At 43.3% G+C, this 22,396-nt stretch overlaps 1 protein-coding gene across 12 annotated transcripts in view; it reads left to right on the forward strand.

Moving 5' to 3' along the window:
• PTPRT (protein tyrosine phosphatase receptor type T) overlaps nucleotides 1-22,396 on the forward strand; it is an 852,204-nt gene that overhangs the window by 798,648 nt on the left and 31,160 nt on the right. For all 12 annotated transcript variants that reach the window (XM_068262870.1, XM_068262859.1, XM_068262860.1 and 9 more), the window contains 5 exons: nucleotides 6,367-6,464; nucleotides 8,909-9,025; nucleotides 12,105-12,259; nucleotides 16,560-16,695; nucleotides 21,056-21,205. In XM_068262870.1, the coding sequence (XP_068118971.1) occupies nucleotides 6,367-6,464; nucleotides 8,909-9,025; nucleotides 12,105-12,259; nucleotides 16,560-16,695; nucleotides 21,056-21,205 (656 nt within the window). The remainder of the gene's footprint in view (nucleotides 1-6,366; nucleotides 6,465-8,908; nucleotides 9,026-12,104; nucleotides 12,260-16,559; nucleotides 16,696-21,055; nucleotides 21,206-22,396) is intronic.

Raw genomic sequence — 22,396 nt, forward strand, 5'->3', positions numbered from 1 at the left:
GAGGTGTAAGAGTCATTGCACAATGCTAGAACCACACTTGTGAAGCTTTAAGTGTTAAGGTAGCCACACTTTAATAGATTGCCACCCAATGTTGATCCAGGGATTTTATCTGATTGCCATCTGGAGTCGGGAAGGAATTTTTCCCCTTTGGGGGCTAATTGGACCATGCCTTGTAAGGGTTTTTCGCCTTCCTCTGGATCAACAGGGATATGTGAGGGAGAAGGATGGTGTTGTACTTAGTTTTATGGTTGAACTCAATGGACATACATCTTTTTTCAACCCAAATAACTATGTAACTATGTAATGTGAATCTGATCAGAGAGGGATCTATTCTTTCCACACACTGCACATAGATTTTCAATAGATTTCAGCAGGAAATCTATTAAAAAGCAATTGAACCACAGCGTTGCACTGATTGATACAGTGGAATGCAATGGGCCGTCCATCTATTGCCCCAAACAATCGAGATTTTCCATCCTGTTGGATTGATCATTTGGATACATTTTTGGCTTAAATTTCATCCAAATTACAATTGATTGGACATGCTGGGGCATAGATTTCTGGCAGGTTGGATCCGAGCAGAGACGGTTCTGGTTACAATGGAGTCCTGGGGCAAAATCAACCTGGCCCCCTAGGGCCCCTGAGGCAGCTGCTGGGCCCCCCTCAGGTCTTCCCCCAACCTTATTGTACTCCTCACTGAGATGTTGTGCTGGGTCTCTAATAACATGTGCCGGTTCACTGAGAATATGCGGCCACCAGAGTTGAACACACAGACACACAGAGTGACGGACTAATGGAGGAATGTGCCAGCCGGAACAGGTGAGTCGCTACTCTGCTGAAAACTTTGCAGGGGCTCCAGGGACCGCAATAAGGTTGTAAGGAGACTTGGAGGGGGGGAAGGGGTTCCTAGCTGGCTCAGGCCCCGGGGCAGTTTCCCAGTTTGCCCCCTATGGAAATGTCGGCCCTGGCTGTGAGTGATAGAATCTGCCAGGAAAATTGATATGTGTGTGGCCTTCGTTGTGGAGCAACCATCCAGCAGGCAGGAGTATGTGTCATATCTGGCTCTTCGTCACGTTGGCTGAATACAGGGGACAAGTCTGATCTTTTGCATTCCCATTCACTTTAATTGATGTGCAGTTTCTAGCCACTACCCCTGGCGGGCCCATTACCCTAGGATGCATCTAGGTTTTGTTATCCATGTTTTTGCACTGAGATCTCAACATTGTTTATGTTCAGCCTTAGCATAGGTACATGACTACCGTGTTTCCCCTAAAGTAAGACCTACCCTGAAAGTAAGTCCTCCCTTATATTTCAAGCATGCTTGAAATACAAGACCTACTCCGAAATTAAGACCTAGCTGGGGGGACGCTTTGTGTATGGGGAGGTGTGTTGTCTCTTACCGCACCTCCCTTGTGGCTGCGCCCCCCTCCATTCCAAGTAATTCCTCCGGCGGCGGCACTGTAATCAATCTGTGAGGGCGCCCTTTGACCCTCACGCAGTACGCTAGTTCGGGCTCTGCGCTGGCGCTCTCTTCCTGTCATCATGTGCGCCCGGCTGATGCATCACAGGTACACAATCCTGTCATCATGTGCACCTGGCTAATGCGCCCCAGGCGCACATTGATTAATCAATGTGCGCCTGGGACGCATCAGCCGGGCAGGAAGAGAGCGCCAGCTCAGAGCCCGAACTAGCGTACTGCGTGAGGGTCAAAGGGCGCCCTCACAGATTGATTACAATGCCGCCGCCGCAGGAGGAATTACCGGTACTTGGAACGGAGGGGCACGCAGCCACAAGGGAGTTGCGGTAAGAGCCTCCCCATACACATAGCGTCTAGCCCCTCCCACCCCTGAAAATAAGCCCTAGCACACATTTCCTCCCCAAAAAGAATATAAGACAGTGTCTTATATTCGGGGAAAGACGGTATCCCTTTGTCTAAAGGACAGTCCCTCTTTGGGAACCAAATTCCTCCTTCCTTCTTCCCCACTTGTTCCTCTATCAGGACTCATGGGCAGATCTATGTATATTTCTACTGGAAAATGTGTTTATTAGACTCTAAACATTATTTCTATCATTTAAATTAATATATTTCTGTTCAAAATGTTAAAATGAAGGAAAACTACTGATGATGAAAGGGACCAGAGTAGTTTGTATGATAAAATGACATGTTTTTCTTATTATTTGTGGTCTGCATTAACAAGACAAGACACAGAACATTTATATCGCACTTTTCTCCTGGTGGACTCAAAGCGCCAGAGCTGCAGCCACTAGGTTGTGCTCAGTAGGCAGAGCAGTGTTAGAGAGTCTTGACCGGTCTCCTTATTGAATAGGTGCTGGCTTACTAAACAGGAGGAGCCAAGATTCAAACCCTGGTCTCCTGTGTCACAGGTAGAGCCCTTAACCAGGGTTGTGGCTGGGCGTGGCTAGAGGTATGGCAGGGGTGTGTCTTAAATTGTCCCTCTTTATTAACTCAAAAATAATATGCTTTAATGTTGTACTCCCCTAAACCAACAGTAATTCCCACACCATGCTTATTGCTATGCATGGACCTGGCATATTTTTCTCCAAGCTTTATATAAACACAAAGTACCATTTACCCTCCAAGCATGACTGATCCCCATTACTGTACCTTATGCTTCCCAAAGTTACCCAGAACCTCCCCCTCCCCCCTTTCCCCCTTTTTGCAGAGCAGTCCCAGCAACACAGAGAACAAACACAAGGATACCCTTCGTACACCACTCCAGATCACTGCCTGGTACAAACGTCCAATTCTGATTGGCCAATGACTGGCTAATTTTACCATCTCCACATAGTATGAGAGCCTACCTACCCAGTATGTTCATAGGATTCAAAATCTGATGGCTGTCATACTACAGGGTCTTGTGACAAAAGAAAAAACAGGGACACGAGAGCCCGATATAGTAAGTACCAGGGGCGGACTGACAACTCATGGGGCCCCCGGGCAATAGGAGATTATGGGGCCCCGTACCAGTGTCGCCCACATTTCATGTTATTTTTTACAGAGTAAAATCTAATAATTTACTGCCGACACATATTTTATACTGACAAAAAAAAACACGAAAAATGGGTGTGGTCACGCAACAGAATGTGGGCATGGTCATGGGTGGGGCAAAATGTACATGACCTTGGCAGTGGTGTAAAAGGTCTGTCGGGGAAGTTTGAGCTCTGCCTTAGTGTTTCCCTCCAAACAGGGGCGTAGCAATAGGGGGTGCAGAGGTAGTGACCGCATCGGGGCCCTTGGGCCAGAGGGGCTCCAAAGGGCCCTCCCACAACTACAGTATTAGCTCTTTATTGGTCCTATGCTCATAATAATATCTTCTAGAGATACTTTGAATAGTGGTAATCATTAACAAACTGTTCCCCATCCCCTTCTTGCACCTCTGACACTGTGGTTGTTCTTGGCAGATTTTGGTGCGCCGTATCAATTGTTATGTATAGAGTGCTTGGGGGGCCCCATTGTAAAACTTGCATAGGGGCCCACAGCTCCTTAGCTACTCCACTGCCCCCAAAATACATGTAATCTGACCGAATTTCACCGAAAATCGACGCCATTTGGCAGAGGTTCCTCCAAAATACAGATAATATGGCAGTTGTTACCCCAAAATAAATCTAATCTGGCAGCAGCAGTTTCCCCAACATACACATAATTTGGCAGCGGTTGCCCAAAATATGCATAATCTGGCAGCGGATCACCCAAAATACATGTAATCTTGCAGCAATGGTTCCCCCAAAATACACATAATCTGGAAGCAGCGGTTCCCCCAACATACACGATCTGGCATCGGTTCCCCAAAAATACACATAATCTGGCAGCTTTTCCCCAAAATACACTTAACCTAGCAGCAGCGGTTCCCAAAAAATAGTTAATCTGGCAGCAGGTATCCCAAAATAGGTGCCTCCAGTATAGGTAACAGGTCTAAAGGTATCTCCAGTGGAAGTAACCAGGTGTATTGGTGTTCCCAGTACAGGTATCCAGGTCTATAGGTGTCTCCAGTATAAGTAGCCAGGTCTATAGGTGTCCCCAGAATAGATAACCAGGTCTCTAGGTGTCCCCAGTTTAGATAGTCAGGTTTATAGGTGTCCCCAGAATAGGTAGCCAGGACTATAGGTGTCCCCAAAATAGGTAGCCAGGTCAATAGGTGTTCCCAGCATATGTAGCCAGATCTATAGGTATTCCCAGTATATGTAGCAATGTGAATACGTGTCCCCAGTACATGCAGCCAGGTGTATAGGTATCCCCAGTATACTGTATGTAGCCAGGTCTATAGGTGTCCCCAGTATAAGTAGCCAGGTGTATAGCTATTCCCAGTATATGTAGCCAGGTCTATAGATGTCCCCAGTAAAGCCAGGTCTATAGGTGTCCTCAGTATATGTAGCCAGGTGTATAGGTATTCCCAGTATAGGTCTTAGGTGTCCCCAGTATGTAGCTAGGTCTATAGGTGTTCCCCAGGAGGGGAGGAGCGCAGTGAAAGGGAGCGGTGTGCACAGCGTGGGGAAGGGGGGAAGTCTCCCCCCTCCCCCTTCCCTCACCTTGGGGCCGCCCTTCCTGGTTCTCCCCTCCGGTAACTCGGCGGCTAACAGTGGGCAGCGGGCGGACACTTACCGCCGTTCCTGCCTCCAGCCGCAAAGGACGCTCTGCTCTGTACGAATACCAGACTAGCCGCACACAGAGCAGAGCGTCCCTTGCGACTGGAGGCAGGAAAGGCGGGAAGTCTCCGCCCGCTGCCCGCTGTTAGCCGCCGAGTTACCGGAGGGGAGAGCCAGGAAGGGGGGCCCCACGGTGAGGGAAGGGGGGGGACGTCCCCCCTTCTCTGCCGCTGTACATGCCGCTCCCTTTCACTGCGCTCCTCCCCTCCTGCTCAGGGTGCTCTGGCGGGCCCCCCCCCCCTGACCACGGGCCCTCGGTCCGTGCCCGAGTGCCCGAAGGTCAGTCCGCCCCTGGTAAGTACTGGTATTAGGTGAAGAATTGAAAAGGTAAGTATATTTATACTCACAAACCAGGGTTACCACTTAGGCAACCACTGTCTATGCAGCAGGTTAGATTAAACCTGTTCCCACTCAGTCATAAGAAGTCGCTCTCTGTAGATAGGAAAAAAGGATAGAGATATACAGGGAGTGATAAGATTGGCCAGTGATTAGCCAACCAAAATTGGGTGTGTGTACCAGGCTTTAGAGAAGCAGATATTGGTGTCCTTTCTTTGGATTTCAGTTATGAGACGTGGAATAAAGAAAAGGATGTTTTCCACAATAGCTGTTCAGGTTTATCTTTAATTCCGTAACTTCAAACGGAAAAATAAGCAATTATTATGATGGATCTGTATAAGGTTATCATGTTCAGCGGAGCTATAGAAAGTAAGTATTACACACCACAGTGCCAAATACAGATAAATAAAATAAAAATGGTTAAAACAACTAGTGCATATAATTACACAGCAAAACATAGGCAGTGAGAATGAATATAAATGTACAGTCTAGAGAATGATGAATAAGGTGTAAGATGACACAGGGGCTGATTACAGTACTAAGAAACCTCAACCAATGTGGAGCAGCTACACCAAGAAGCCAGTCACAATCCTCTTTTCAAATAACATGAAACCTGATTGGTTGTTGTGGCCACATAAGAAAGCAGCAGGCCTGATATACAAGCCTGGTACACACCTTCAATTTTGATTGGCCAATAGTTTACCTATACAATCTGTTCATTGTATTCAAAATCACTTGACCCTCATACTATATGGAGGTGGTAAAATTAGCCAGTCAAAATTGAAAATGTATACTAGACTTAAGACATCTCCAGCGATCTCTCTCCTCTCCACAATTCTCCAGTGAGGATATGGCAAGTGAATGATCAAACGTGAACTGTAATCATTAAAAACTGTCCTATGTTAGGTGGTTAGAATTTGCCATCCTTATGTTCATATCAGGTCACATGTGGACAGGTATGTGAATTGGTTGTGTGATTGCAGCTGCATGAGGAGCTACTTCTGATTAGATGTGGCCAATAAGATGGAAATAATTCTGAGTTGATAAAGGATTCTGTTCATTCTGTATGCAAGTTCAAAATGGGCCAATTGAATTAAATGTAGTGGAAACTCGATTGGTCCATTTTCAAGCTGCATACATTTGCATACCTAATTCTGCATCATCTTATTGTTTGCATCTCATTGACCGTCCCAACTTCTGATATGCCCACTGGAGATGTTTGGAGATGACTTTAGTAAACCAGAGTTCTTGCTGTAAGCTGGGGTACAGTATGTTTACCTTACACTGGATCCCAGTGTTCAGTGTCACATGTTCCATGTCAACTCCCAGCATCCTTATAGGGGTCTGTCTTTCTTTTTTCTGCAGGCCCCATGCAGGAGACAGTGAAGGATTTCTGGAGGATGATCTGGCAGGAGAACTCGGCCAGCGTGGTCATGGTGACAAACCTGGTGGAGGTTGGAAGGGTGAGTTACAGGAAGTCATTATCAACAAGCAGCTCTTGTGTTAAGCTCTGAAATCCCGTATTGTGAGTTGGAGTTCATAAGGATTATAGCCTGCAGTAAAAATGCAACAGAGCTTTTACCTCTTCTTCACTCTACAAATTATTATTTTTACTGTCTTTGTCCATTTGAAGAGAACTACCTACTTCCTACCAGGACAATAAGAGGGAGACACTTGTATATAAAACTCTAAAAGAGGTTCTAAACTTTTCCCACATTATCCAGCACTAAAATAACACTTTCATCTAAAGCCAGGTTAAGTTATACAGTTGTGTATGTATTAGTTGTTGCCCTAGTTTGAGCAGATTACTTGTATAAAAGATTTATTGATACAGAAGATGCTTGGCTTTATATAATAATATGCTTGGGCTATCGGGGTAAACTTGTGTATTTATGGGAAAATAACCCATGCTTATACTTTTAGTAAACTGTCAGTAAGCTAGAAATGGATTTAGCCAGCTTTAGTTTGCACAGATTTTTTTTGATTATTCTTTAACTATCAATCTGAGGAAATTATTGTACAAATAAGCATGTGATACTGAGCATAGTCACAACATTGTTTGGAAAGCTTGTTGGGATTCAAAACCTAATGTTATATGCATGCCTGGAGGCACCCTGTGCATTGCAAAATTAAGCCACTCCCTCTCATAGGATGTGGGAGGAGCAGGCTTTCCTGTTGTGTGGTTGGGCTTCATATGATTTTAGAGCATTCTCTGTTATTAGTTTAGGGTCTGTTTCCACTACACACAGATTGGATGCAGAATGGATGCAGAAAAACTGACTCCAATGAAAGCCTATGGGCCTGTTTCCACTAAACGCGATTTTTCTGATGCAGATTTTCCCATAGGCATTCATTAGAGTTTTTCTGCCTCCATTCTGCATCCAATCTGCGTGTAGTGGAAACAGGCCCTTACTGTACTAAGGCTCTTGCTTAGAAATTGGCTGCATATGGTATATAAGAAATAATGTGTATTATTTTATATTTACTTGAGGACAAATGCAACTATAAGGATGTACTGTATATATATATTAGTGGTGATGTTCAAATGCAGGACCATGTGGTTCAGCACTAGACAGCAGGACTGGGCGCGGTCCATTTAGCTCTGATACTGTCTCCCGCCAACCTGGAATCTGTAAGTATCACAGCAAAATGAAACGCGCCTCATCCTGCTGTCTGGACTGGCGCTGAATACAGCTGTTCGGGTTCTAAACCACATGGTCCCAAATTCAAATAACAACACTAGAAAATATACTCAGCCATCAAGTCTCCCGTACAACACAAGCAGCCCTTGTGCAACAAGTGGGCAGCTGGAATAAAACATGTCTGCATTAGTGCTTGTGCCACATCAACTTGGGCAAGAGTAACATCCATGATAGGCAATATGTCAGTTGTTCAACAGATGGGCATTCAACAGTCAGCATGGGATGCATTAGTACCGATAAAAGACTGTACATGGTTTTTATTTCACCTGAAATAAATACTATTTATACTTTACCTAAGTGGCTCAACTGATCATTTGAACCTCCTCTCCCAGTCCTGGAAGTTCCTCATCCTCAGATTCCTCCTATGTTGCAAGAATTCTTGCAGCAGCACTAGTCGCCAACACTATTTACCATCATATAAAACACGCAGGCCTTCTCCCCGCAATACAGCATTCGGAGAAATGCTAACTAGTGTATGGCTCATATGCCCCCATGGTCATTGTGTGACATAATGAGATGACAGTCACATGGTCAGCACAGGAAGCTGCCGAATTGCTGTATTGGACCAAGGCAGTGACATGTCGGTAACTATATACGATTCAGTCCACTTTCCTGCAGACATTCTGCATTTGAAGCAGAGGTAAATCTGGCCCTGCTTGAATCACAGCTGCAGACATTGTGAAATAGGCAGGTTGGGATCTCCTGACAACAGAATGGTTGGGTTCTTCCTGGAAGACATTGGTTATCATTGTTGACAGCCAAAATCGTAAGAAAGGAACCCCCAACATTATAGAGAATCTGACTATCTAGAGAGACTCTAGGCAATAGTAAAAACCTTCTTTTGAAGGATAAAGTAATACAAATACATAACATATATATACAAATATATGTTGTTAGTGAATTCCCAACTCACTTTGCATGTTAATGGTAAAATTAAGGTAAATATTGGCAATAGTAATAAGGGGGTCTGATTTATCATGACCAATACAAACTACACTAGTGACAAACTAGAGAGCTGCCCAGTGTAACCAATCACATTTTAGCATTTGAAGTATTCTGATTGGCTGCTCTGTATTTCTGCTCGTGATAAATCAGCCTCACTGTTTATGATTGGGTTGGAAGAGAACACATAACTACAACAGCTTACACTTGTTGGAAGAATATGTGCATTGCATAGATAATTACAATGCGTAACTTTCCTGCAGGTAAAGTGTGTCAGATACTGGCCTGACGACACTGAAGTCTATGGAGACATCAAGGTGACTCTAATAGAGACAGAGCCATTGGCCGAATATGTCATTCGGACATTCTCTGTGCAAAAGGTAAGATTTTTTTTGTTTAGGTATTTCTTCACTTTTTTACTATGATTAACTAGAAGAGTACAGGAAGACATGTTGTATCCATATTTATATAAGGTTAAATGAATCTTCTGTTGTACTTTTGCCATCTATTATCTATTCTAGTTTTCTGTTAAAAAAAATTGCTAGAGTTCCTGTATTATACTGACATCAAAAGCATGTTACAGCGATCCTTCTGTTGTCACCTAGTCACTAGGTCCTAGTGGCTGGCAGAATATCAATCTGATTGAGCCCTGTCAGCTGGGTATTCACCACTAGGAATCATGGGAAGTGTAGTCCTGTATTCAGTTGTACAATGTGTTTTAAGAGGCAGCTTTAAAGTGGACCCAAATTAAAAATACAAGATTTCAGAAATAAAATAAATTTTCTAAATTATAATAATAAATAGCAGCCTTTTTTCAGCTGCATGATGACAAATATTAAAAATGTTACATTTATTGGAGGAACCCCTCCCTTCTTTTCATATTGCCGGGACAGAATCCGGCAAACTGATGGAGTAGAAGGTGTCTGGCAAAGGAAGAATTGCTAATGGCTGCCACCTGCATAACCCTAGTTATGATAACAGAAGGGTGAAAAGCATGCACTGAAATGCTCATAGGATTGAAGGAGTGTTTATTTATCTTTGTATGTGTCAGAGTGGTGCAACTAAATATTTTGAATAAAAAAAAAAATGTTGGTTTGGGTCCGCTTTAACAACTTCTAATTGCTGTGCTACTTGGATAGCAAGTGGGGATAGAATTATGGTAATAAATCTTTGAAGAGTTTATGGTATATACATGTATTATTTTTTAAGCTTTAAAGTGAACTTTGTCAGCAGAGGGTTTACTAAGATCTCGGAGATTGTCTTTGAAGGAAACCCAAGGGGAAATTAAACTGATGAGATTAACAATTGTATCTATCCTCCTACTCCTAAAAATGATTTTTTTTTTTAAACACAAAAATTCCTGTTTTATTTTCTGTGTATCAGCTAAGAAAAGAGTGTTTAATGTTATATTGTCTCACTTGACTGTTACAGTCTTTCGACCGCTTTTGTCCCAAAAGCTAAAACATATGAACTATTGACCTTTTTTTTTTCATAGCAGTGTAGCATATAGCATATTGTGATAAAGTTCATTATTTTCTGTAATGTACTGATAAACATTAGACTTTCATATATTTTAGATTCATTACACACAACTGAAGTAGTTCAAGCCTTTTATTGTTATAATATTGATGATTTTGGCATACAGGTCATGAAAACCCAAAATTCCTATCTCAAAAAATTAGCATATTTCATCCGACCAATAAAAGAAAAGTGTTTTTAAAACAAAAAAAAGTCAACCTTCAAATAATTATGTTCAGTTATGCACTCAATACTTGGTCGGCAATCCTTTTGCAGAAATGACTGCTTCAATGCGGTGTGGCATGAAGGCAATCAGCCTGTGGCACTGCTCAGGTGTTATGGAGGCCCAGGATGCTTCGATAGCGGCCTTAAGCTCTTCCAGAGTGTTAATCCTTGCATCTCTCAACTTTCTCTTCACAATATCCCACAGATTTTCTTTGGGGTTCAGGTCAGGAGAGTTGGCAGGCCAATTGAGCACAGTAATACCATGGTCAGTAAACCATTTACCAGTAGTTTTTGCACTGTGAGCAGGTGCCAGGTCATGCTGAAAAATGAAATCCTCATCTCCATAAAGCTTTTCAGCAGATGGAAGCATAAAGTGCTCCAAAATCTCCTGATAGCTAGCTGCATTGACCCTGCAGCACAGGGTGGACCAACACCAGCAGCTGACATGGCACCCCCAGACCATCACTGACTGTGGGTAGTTGACACTGGACTTCAGGTATTTTGGCATTTCCCTCTCCCCAGTCCTCTTCCAGACTCTGGCACCTTGATTTCCGCATGACATGCAAAAGTTGATTTCATCCGAAAAAAGTACTTTGGACTACTGAGCAACAGTCCAGAGCTGCTTCTCTATAGCCCAGGTCAGGCGCTTCTGCCGCTGTTTCTGGTTCAAAAGTAGCTTGACCTGGGGAATGCGGCACCTGTAGCCCATTTCCTGCATATGCCTGTACACGGTGGCTCTGAATGTTTCTACTCCAGACTCCGTTCACTGCTCCCGCAAGGCCCCCAAGGTCTGAAATTGGTCTTTCTCCACAATCTTCCTCAAGGTCCGGTCACCTCTTCTCGTTGTGCAGTGTTTTCTGCCACATTTTTTCCTTCCCACAGACTTCCCACTAAGGTGCCTTGATACAGCACTCTGGGAACAGCCTATTCGTTCAGAAATTTCTTTCTGTGTCTTACTCTCTTGCTTGAGGGTGTCAATGATGGCCTTCTGGACAGCAATCAGGTTGGCAGTCTTACCCATGATTGCGGTTTTGAGTAATGAACCAGGCTGGGAGTTTTTAAAAGCCTCAGGAATCTTTTGCAGGTGTTTAGAGTTAATTAGTTGATTCAGATGATTAGGTTAATAGCTCGTTTAGAGAACCTTTTCATGATATGCTAATTTTTTGAGATAGGAATTTTGGGTTTTTCACGAGCTGTATGCCAAACTCATCAATATTAAAACAATAAAAGGCTTGAACTACTTCAATTGTGTGTAATGAACCTAAAATATATGAAAGTCTAATTTTTATCAGTACATTACAGAAAATAATGAACTTTATCACAATATGCTAATTTTTTGAGAAGGACCTGTATATACCCACGCCTATGTTACATGTCACCTTGGGTATCCTTAAGGGCCGGTTTCCACAAGGAGCCGTGCCCATTTATGTTTTGGCCGCAGCTCCCATTGTGTCGTAAACACATAGCCCGAATCGCTAAGTTGTGCCATGCATGGCTATAGGGATTTGGCTGTGTGCTGCATAAATCTGCAGGATGCTGTCCAGATTCGCACACCAGGAACCAGTCACTCCCCGTCTCTCACAATATACTGGCAGAAGGGAAAAAGGAATCATTCTGGTCCCCCTGGGCTGCCTGGAGACACTTCCTGCTAGTGATAGTTTGATCCAAGAGAATTGTTAAATTCAGGAGATTGCTAACACTGTTTGTGTTTTTCAGAAAGGGTCACATGACATGCGGGAGATTCGCCAGTTCCACTTTACCAGTTGGCCAGACCATGGTGTGCCATGCTATGCCACTGGCCTGCTGGGCTTTGTCAGGCAAGTGAAGTTTCTCAACCCACCAGATGCTGGACCCATCACTGTGCACTGCAGGTAATGAACATGAATGGTGAGGGTGATAGCTAAGGGGGAAAAAAAACAATGAAAACAGAAGGGGAACCAATAGGTTTAGATGCTAGTGATCAGTGATGAGTATTAAATAGAATGTATAATCACATGTTCCAGGTTACCTGGAATATACAACTATAAATCCATACAGACAGGTACTCAGAGGAGAGCACCTGCCGGAACAGGAGAGATGCTACTCTGCAGAAAGACTCTTCAGGGGCCCTGGGGAGCAAAAATGAAGCGGACCGAAATCAAGGACTTCCTCTCTGCTCTATAACCTTTACAGAAAACCATTTCTTTGTTGCAGCTTATAGAGCTCCTCGGAGATGCTGCAGTGTAGTTACTTCCTGGTTTGCTGGGAACACATGCAGGGTTAAACTCCTGTGTTTACATATAGTCTGTATGAACAGCACAGTTCAGACAGAGATGACCGCTCAAATTACAGTGGCTCATTACTTCCAACTAAGGGAGAATTAGACAGGCTGTTATCTCTAAATACAAACAGGGTGGGTTTCTCTTGTTTTTTTCTTCTCTCCTGTGGAAGAGTTTAGGTCCTCTTTAAGTTGGGGAGATATTGGCAGAGAAAGGCAGCTAGCTTGAGGGCCCTGGGGGGAGGGGTAGTTTGGTTTCAACAAAGGAGCCCCCAATGCCGCTTTAGAGAAGGGAGGGTCAGGTCTGTCACTGGCCGTTTGTTGGTAAGGAAGGGGCAGGTTGATTTTGCTTGGCCCCATTGTAGCTAGAGCCAGCCCCGTGTGTCAATATGAGTAACATTGCCTATGTGCCACAGGCCTAAGTACAGTAGTAAGGTCATGGGATGAATCAGATCTTCTCTAAAAAAAACCTTTTGAAACAGCAATAGTCGTATTTCTTGACAAGTTCCCTTTAAAGTGCAGCCATGTGAAATAAATTAGCAATTACCATGTCCTCATAGTATGCTTGTTTTAGTGTTTTAATTTCATTTTGAATATTGTGACAATAAAGTGATTATGGTTATTTTAATGAAGAGCGCAAAGATATAAGGAAATAGGCTCTTCGAAGATTTTCATAGATTGCCAGAATATGAAGCTAAAATAAAAATGGTAAAATGGCTACATGGGGAAATCTTGTATACATCAGTTTCTCTACAAAGTGTAATACACATATATCATCAGCAGGTAGAATGTATTATATGCATATGTCATCAGCAAGCAGACTGTGCAATATACATACATAATCAGCAAGTGCAGTGCATAACCTGCATAGACCATCAGCAGGTACTCTGAGTAATATACATACATAGTCAGCAGGCGCTATGTGTAACCTGCATAGATCATCAGCAGGTACAATGAGTAATATACATATATAATAGTGCCTAACCTGCATAGACCATCAGCAGGTACAGTGCATAACCTGCATAGATCATCAGCAGGTACAGTGCATAACCTGCATAGATCATCGGCAGGTACAGTGCATAACCTTCACAGACCACCAGCAGGTACAGTGCAAAACCTGCATAGATCATCAGCCGGTACAGTGCTTAACCTGCATAGATCATCAGCAGGTACAGTGCATAACCTTCATAGACCATAAGCAGGTACAGTGCATAACCTGCATAGATCATCAGCAGGTACAGTGAGTAATATACATACATAATGTAAGAGTGAACAGAGGCGCCAGCAGGATAAAAGGTTCTAAAAGGTTTAAAATCCCTCAGGAGGTGGTGGTGGACTCGCCTCCCCGAAGCAGACAAGATACTATCAGTTTTATCACAACAGCCTCATTAATATACTCCAAAACAAACAATGCAACGCATTTCACGGGTATGTTCCCACTTCCTCAGGCAATAAACAGATAGGAGTACACAGTATAGTCTCAAGGTCACGAATAGCGCCTCTGCCAGAGGCACTCTTACATTATCAATATCCACCCCTAGTGGAGGGTAGAGGTGGGCGAACAGTTTGGCTGTGTTAGCCGAACTGTTCGGGCTGCCCAATCTGTCATTTATCTATGCCTCTTACTACTTCCGGGTCGCAATGACCCGGAGTAGTACGTCTGCGCTGCCCGGCGGAGCGCGTCCTAGCGACGCGCTCCGCCGGGCAGCGCAGACGTACTACTCCGGGTCATTGCGACCCGGAAGTAGTAAGAGGCATAGATAAATGACAGATTGGGCAGCCCGAACAGTTCGGCTAACACAGCCAAACTGTTCGCCCATCTCTAGTGGAGGGGTTGATCCCCATTTTTCCTTATCTACAGAGAGTGACTTTTAATCCTGAGTGAGGACAGGTCTAATCTCCTCACCTGCCTATACAGTGGTTACCTAGGCGGTAGCCCACGTTTGTGAGTATATACATTATATACTTTTCATTTCCAACCCCTTGTTTTGCATACTACACTATATTGGGCTCTCTGTATTTCTTTTGTCTTTAATATACATACATAGAGAGCCCAATATAGTGTAGTATGCAAAACAAGGGGTTGGAAATGAAATCAAGGTGTGTAACCTGTATAGACCATCAGCAGGTACAATAAGTATACACATGTATAGTCAGCAGGCACAACATATAACACAGAGCAGCTAATATTGGCGCAATTGTTTGGGGGGCCACCATAGGCCATAATGCGAATTACAGCTGTAGTAACACTCAGTGACTAATTTGGGTGCCGGAGCTCAAATTAGTAAAGACAGCGAATTTTGCTGCCGGCAACAGCCAGTGCACAAATTACATCCCCCCCCAATGCGACAACTCAGAGGGGGAATAGTAAATAACAAGGCCCCAAGTTTCAGCGAGAGTAGGGAGAGCAATCTTTCAGATTCAACCTGCGCCTAAATTTGCCTGCGGTGTACATTTTAAATGTACACCATATAACCTGTATATACAGTCAACTGCGCCACTAACTAGTTACTTTGTCGCCCAGTAACTCAATATACTCTAAATTATCATCCTTCAAGTCTAATTTAGATCTTTCAGGTTTGCTGCAGTATTTTTCCAATGGTAGGTGATTCTTATGCAACTGTTTACTGCACACTCCGGATTCCAATGGTAATTCCTATAAAACAGTGCTCAACAGAGCGTAATACTGCCTTAGGTTCGTCACACACATTTTCCCCTTGTGCAGGTGCAAATGTGCTCACACTCACGTCTCCACAACCCCCCACACACAAGCAGCTCACCACATAATAGCCACCTCAGTTTCCAGGTGGAGCTGCCCAGGTCGCAGTATGAGGTGGAGAGGGATAGAGCATTCGGAACGCCACAGTGACTAACTAGCTACAGAGCCATTACTTACTGATGAGCCTGTATACATCTGATACTGTGTAAGTGCATCAAGCGCAGGCATCGCACTTTGTTGCTGATGTTATCACAATAATAGGAGAGCCCGCCTAGAAATTGAGGTGGCTACTATCTGATGAGCTGCTTGTGCATGGGGGTTGTGGAGACACAAGTGTGAGGAGTACATTTGCACCTGCACAGGGGGAAGAAGTATGACAAACCTTTACGGTAGTATCACGCTGTGTTGACCAATGCTTTATAGGAATTACCATTGAAATCCGGAGTGCGCAGCGGACAGTTGCATAAGAAACATCATATAACCTGCATAGACTATCAGCAGGTAAAATATTCAACCTACATGTATCATCAGCAGGTACAATGAGTAATATACATACATAATTATGCAAAATTGTGCAATGTGTAACCCGTATAGACCATCAGCAGGTATAATGTTTAACTTAGCTTTATTCATTTGTTTTTTTGTGTAAAATTGAGGCTTCTCCAACAGAAAATCCTGTCTAAAATTGCGATCACATGCTTAAAAGCACTGACTTCAATGAGTTAGCTTTTCAAAGTCTGTGATTGAGGATGCTGCAGTTGCTTTGAGTGCATCATCCCCACTGGCCAGACTGCAAAAGGGAAGGCACAGTCTGAATCTTTCTGAGAAAATTTCAGCCTATAGATCGGATGGTCTATTGCGCAGTACGGGGTCGCTGTCTGACCTGGTATTTTTATAAGTAATTTTCTAGCTATCCGATAAGGTAACCCCTAGACCGCTAACACAAGGTCTTCAGCTGAGTGGCCCTGATGTAGAAAAACATTTGTATCTGGAATACCTATACCCTGCATATATCAGCCGTAGCTGTAATGTTTAATATGCATTATTATTGGGTACAGTGTGCAGCACACACATCATCAGTGGGCTAAAATCTCACATTTCAGGCTGAAATGACATGGCCGGCTGGCGGTGATGCACAATGTATAATCACACAGCTTTCAATATTGCTGTCATTAAGTTCCATTATACTTCACAGCGCTGGAGCGGGAAGAACCGGCTGCTTCATTGCTATTGATATCATGCTGGACATGGCAGAGAATGAGGGAGTGGTGGATATATTCAACTGTGTGCGAGAGCTGAGGGCACAGAGGGTCAACATGGTGCAGACGGAGGTAAGAATGACTCACGCTGACTGTCCGCACACAACAATGTACATGGAAGAGCTGTATAGTGTATAATTAAGGCTTGATTTTAATTCCAGTCTGGCTGAAAGTGATAGTTTGGGTGAAGGTGAAATCTGCTGAGTGACTTGTGGGTTTGTTTTTAATCTTTTGGGAACCCAGGTGGCAAAATCTCCCCACCAAAATGTCTGCTCTAATGCCAACTACCTTGTCTTGTCCTGGAGTAGAGTCAGTGTCCAGATCTCACTTCATAGGAAATGTGCAACTGGACTTGAAAAAAAGGATGCCTACTTTTAATTCTTATGCTATCTGCCAGAGTTTAAGCAGTTTTAATGCAAATCTAAATTGAATCTGAAAATATCGGTAAGTTAGATACTCCCCTTTGAACAGGGCCGGAGCTACCATAGAAAAAAATAGGCAATTGCCCCAGGGCCCCAGAGCATGTAGGGGCCCCCAAGGTGTCCCTCTCCCATCTTAACTGTTGCTCCCCAGGGACTCTGCAGAGTCTGTTAAGTTGGGAGGTGATTGGGGGAGGGTCAGCATTCAGCTCAGGGGCCCAGGAGGGAAATTTGGCTGTAACAAAGAGCCTCTAATGATGTTTTTTGATCGGGGGGTATCTGTTGTGGGGCCCCCAGGCTAATTTTGCCCTAGGGCCCCATTGTTACTTGAACCGACCCTGCCTTTGAAGAGGGAAGGCTCTAGATCACATAGAGCCTCCCCTGTCCTCTCTCCACGACCTTGGTCCACCACTGTCCCCCTGTGAAAGTCTGGCATTTGGGAGGACGGTAAAGTCCCAGTTACCTGGACCTCGGGATTCCAGCAGTCTTAACCAACCGGCATGCTTGGCGGGGGAGAGTGGAAACGTCCCTTCCTTGGTTAATGTGGATTGCATTGGGCAAGAACACATATTCAGCATTAGGCAACCACTACCTGTGCTGGGTAAATGAGACTCTACTGCACTCAGAAGGCTTCAGAAGTTCTCGGGTCCCCAAGTGCTTCCGTCTGGCACATCTGTTCTGCGCATGCTTGTCTCCGGAAGGACTTAGAGACACAAGTACTTCTGAAGCCTCCTGAAGGCGTATTTGACCAATTGGTTGGATAACTTTCATGTGGGGCAGCGATGGACCAGGGACACAGAGAGAGGACCAGGAAGGCTCTATGGCCAGGGTGCCCATTAGGTAGATCACGATCTACCGGTAGATCGCGAAGGACTTCATGGTAGATCCCAACCCCACTACATTTTCCATTCTGTATATACAAGTGTGCTCCTAAAATTGTACATGGGTAGATCATTTTGACTTGCTAATTCATTAAAGTAGCTCACAAGCCGAAAAAGTGTGGCCACCTCTGCTCTATGGCATCCTTCTCTTTCCATAGCTAAGTATCTAACTTTTTTCAGGTTTGTATTACTATTACTTTAAAAAGAATGGTGAGAAACTGCAGAGTACACTTATAAAAAGAGACCCACTTATAAACAGAGACCCACCCATATAAACTCAGACTGCAAATGCAGCCAGACTCATACCTAAAGCCTGACATCCAGAGGTTGGTAAATAGTCATTCCCATGTTTGTTCTTTATAATTAATTGAAATCACATTGCAAAGATATTTTATTTCCAATTTGACATGAAAGAATTAATTTCTGTTAATCTGTGCGAAAAACACAATTTAATTCCACTGTGAGTCATTGTTATATAACAATTAGACATCAAAACTTCAAAAGGAGACTATCATTTTACAGACACTGTGTCAACCTCGGTTTGAAAATAAATTGTATTTAAAATGTTATAAACTCACCTCCACTGACTTTAAATAGTTTGAATTGATCAATATTTGATGTCAACCATCTGAATGAGGGCACATTTCCCACCGTTCTGGGGGAGGCATGCGGTGATGACATAATCATACTCTTTTCAGCTGTACACGCTTATAAGAGATGGCCAGAGACCTGCCTTAAAGCGGATCCGAGATGAAAAACTAACTATAACAAGTAAAGTTTAGATAGTTTACACAGCATATCTAGCTGCAAACAGCTTCAAAAGTTTATGATTATTTATTCCTGTGATACAATGAGGGCAGCCATGTTCTGTTTTTCACATTGTCCATTGCTGAGGGCTGGAGATGCTATTAGCTTGCCTGTGTGTAAATTCAGTCCTCTCTCCTTCTCCCTCCTCCCCTCTGCCTCTGAAATCAATTTCTAGTAACCTCCTCCTCTTCCTGTCCAGACTGAGCTCCCATAAGCCCTTGCTACAGTGCCAAGGCACTGTAAAAAGCTGTGGTCGAGCCCTGTTTAGTTTATAGGGAATTAGAGTATTAAAACAAAACAAAAAAGGATTTGGCTTGAGGAATGCCCTATAAACTATATGAAAGGAACACAATTATGCAATGAGTAAAAGTTTATCTCGGTCCACTTTAAGACACATAACAGCCTTATACAATAAAACACACAACAGCACTTTATCGAGGTCTTAGTGGTGTGACTAATTGTCCTTAAGAGAAACTCAAACTCGAATGGGTGGGGAGAGGGATGGGGGAAGGGAGGGAAAGGGATCGAGGGGGGGGGGGGGATGGTGGAACCAGTGAACTTATAATGTTTTTAATATGTAAAAACATGAACCCCGGAGCACGTGGAGGAAATGCAAGTAATCACTGGGAGAAAAGTGAGAGCGCTAATCACCAAACCACCATGCTGCCCAAGTAGCACCAAACCGTTATAAGTTCATGGATTATATAATTTTAGGCAGAGAAGCTGAACTTGATTGGCGGCAGCAGATGGAGGCCCTGACGCAATTGCCCTCTTTGCCTCAATGGTAGCGCCAACCCTGTAAGTTATGCAGAACCAAAACCACTAAGATTTTTTAAAGAGATGTTATGAACTATCCCCGAACGAATTATTCTCCGATCATCTAACTAAACATTACTTCTTTTTTATGCATTTATATAGCACTGATACTGTTTACATAGTCTTCTACTGATTAGTTCAAACCATCTGTTTTACAAACTGCCCCCAGATGCTCACAAACTATTTTTTGTACCACAGACATGGGCCAGGGGAATAACTACTGTGAGGGGGCATCAACTTCTAACCTCGCCTTCCTCCAATGAAGGTGATCTCTCAGTCAGATCAGGTGTTTTTGTGGCTACACTTGTTATGGGTATGAAGATTATGATAGCCACATATTTTTATATGCTTGCAAGAGAAGTCCGCAGGCTGTGGGTAGGCAAGGGAAAGGATATAAAAATGAGAGGGGGGGTTCTAATCCAAAGTTTTTTGTCATGGGGCCCCATGATTTTTAGCTGTGCTCCTGGTCCGAGCAATCATACAGTATAAAGGACGATATGCAATTAAGTTTTTCTCATGAGTTTTCTCCTAGCAGAAATGTTTCATCTTCTATTTCAAATACGTTTTTGGGAACTTTGCAATTGAAAAAGTACCAAAAAGTAGGTGAGGAGGGTTCCTTAAAATCATTTTGAGTATTTTGTTGCTTGCCGGCAGAGCCGGGACAAGGTCCTCAAGCACCCAAGGCTGATACACCAAAGTGCCCCCCTCGATCCCTCCCACCCTAGCCATCACACACTGAGTGCTATTAGACTAAGAGGCGCCCCAGGGGCCCCAAATTCCCCAACACTTTAATATCTAGTTATCTGGCTTGCAGTCACTGCCATGTATCCCCTTTTCTTATTTCTCTTTGGTTCAAACACAATAGGGAAATGATATCTGAGTGAGTTGTGCGCCCCCTCCTCCACTGCGCCCTGAGGCTGGAGCCTCTCTCGCCTCTGCCTCAGCCTGACCTTGCTTGTTGGTGGTTTTAAAGGGCATTTTATTAATAAGTTTGAAAATATCGACTAGGAAAAAACACAGGAGGAAAATGTATTTGCATATGGGTCAAAATGTGTTAGGAAGTAAAATGCCATAATACATTGATTATTTTACCATCAAGGAACCTCTCTGTACTTCCTGTTCATCACAAGTGATCGTAAAAACATTCCTCTGATTAACTAAATTGTCATTGAAAAACACCTTTAGAATGGTTCACAATTGATATGGGACATTGAGGTTCATTTTATGCCAATCTAATGCTTTTATCTGGTTGCTTGGGTGAAAATTGTACCATTAGTGGGCATCTTTAGTTGTATCAGTGAATAGTCCTGAATAAGAATCCTATTATGTATCTGAAATGTTCTTTAGGCATGAAGGCGCATATTCAGCACTGCGTAATATGTTGGCGCTTTATAAATACAATAAATAAATAAATATTGCAATGGTAGCTTAGAAGAAAAGCTGTGCATTTCTAGCCACTGATGGTTAGTTATGTCTGCTCCATGTAAGCACTGTAATTGTTTGTTCTAGGAGCAGTATGTGTTTGTCCATGATGCCATCCTAGAGGCCTGCCTCTGTGGCAACACCGCTATCCCAGTGTGTGAATTCCGCTCAGTCTACTACAATATCAGCCGGCTGGACCCACAGACAAACTGCAGCCAGATCAAAGATGAATTTCAGGTATGTCACAACACACAGAGCGCAGCTGCTTTCCATGTAGTGTACAGACTGGGCAGATCTGAAGCCACAGCTTGTATATCTTCCACAGATCTCCTGTTGGCTGTTTAACCTTGTTCAGGTAACAGGTTACCTGGAACTATATCCCAGAATGCACCTCTCGTTACCGAGCCAATTTTCCATTTTTGTATGCACCAAGAAAAAAACACTTTACAGACTAAAAGTTTATTAAAGCGAACCGGAACTCAGAATGTCTTCTCTGCTCTAAACGGCATAACTACAGCATAATAACCTTTAAACAAAAATAACATTTCTTTGTTACAGTTGATACAAATCCTAAAATAATTCTGCACTGTTTTTACTTCCTGATTCATTGAAGTAGACATATTGTTAACCTCCTGTGCTTTCAAATGAGCTTATCTGCCATCTCTGCCATGGCAGTCATGTGCCACAGGGGAGAGATCAAATGACAACTTGTGATTAGACACAAATAAGGGAGAATTAAACAGACTAAACTCTCTAAATACATACAGGGTGCATTTTTCTATGTTTTCCTTTTGCCCTGTGCAAGAGTTCAGGTCCACTTTAAAGAGGCACTGTAGTGACATAATAGAATGCAGTGAATTATTCAGGATACCTACTTCTACAGTAATTTGCCGGGTTTCAGAATCATAAACACTTCCTATAGCTATAGATTGCTGTATATTGGTATGTAGACCTGCCCTCCCAATGAAGTTTAGCCTAGGCTATGTGAAATTCTCCTCCCAGAGCATTCTGGGCCACTAGGTATATTTTGTACTGGCTTCAGAACTCTTAGTACACATTTCGTAGAGCTGCACCTGACTGCACTAAAGATTTTGCCACCTGTGATGACTTTCAGAATGTAAATTTTTGAATTTACATTCTGAAATTCATCACAGGTGGCGAAAGCAAAATGAGCAAACATGGACTACATTTTCACTACAGTTGCTCTTTGAGGACCCATAAACTACAGTATATAGAGAAGAATGGGGACACCGAACGCCCAATATAGTGTAGTAGTTAAAGAATATGGCAAGTGGAAAAGTATATAATGGATATGCTCACAAGTCAGGGTCGCCTCCTAGGCAACCACTGTGTAGGCAGGTGAGGAGATTAGACCTCTCCTCACTCAGGATTAAGATGTCGCTCTCTGTAGATGGGAGAAAAAAGGGC

The sequence above is a fragment of the Hyperolius riggenbachi genome, chromosome 12, assembly GCF_040937935.1.
Source record: "Hyperolius riggenbachi isolate aHypRig1 chromosome 12, aHypRig1.pri, whole genome shotgun sequence".
Classification (NCBI taxonomy): domain Eukaryota; kingdom Metazoa; phylum Chordata; class Amphibia; order Anura; family Hyperoliidae; genus Hyperolius; species Hyperolius riggenbachi.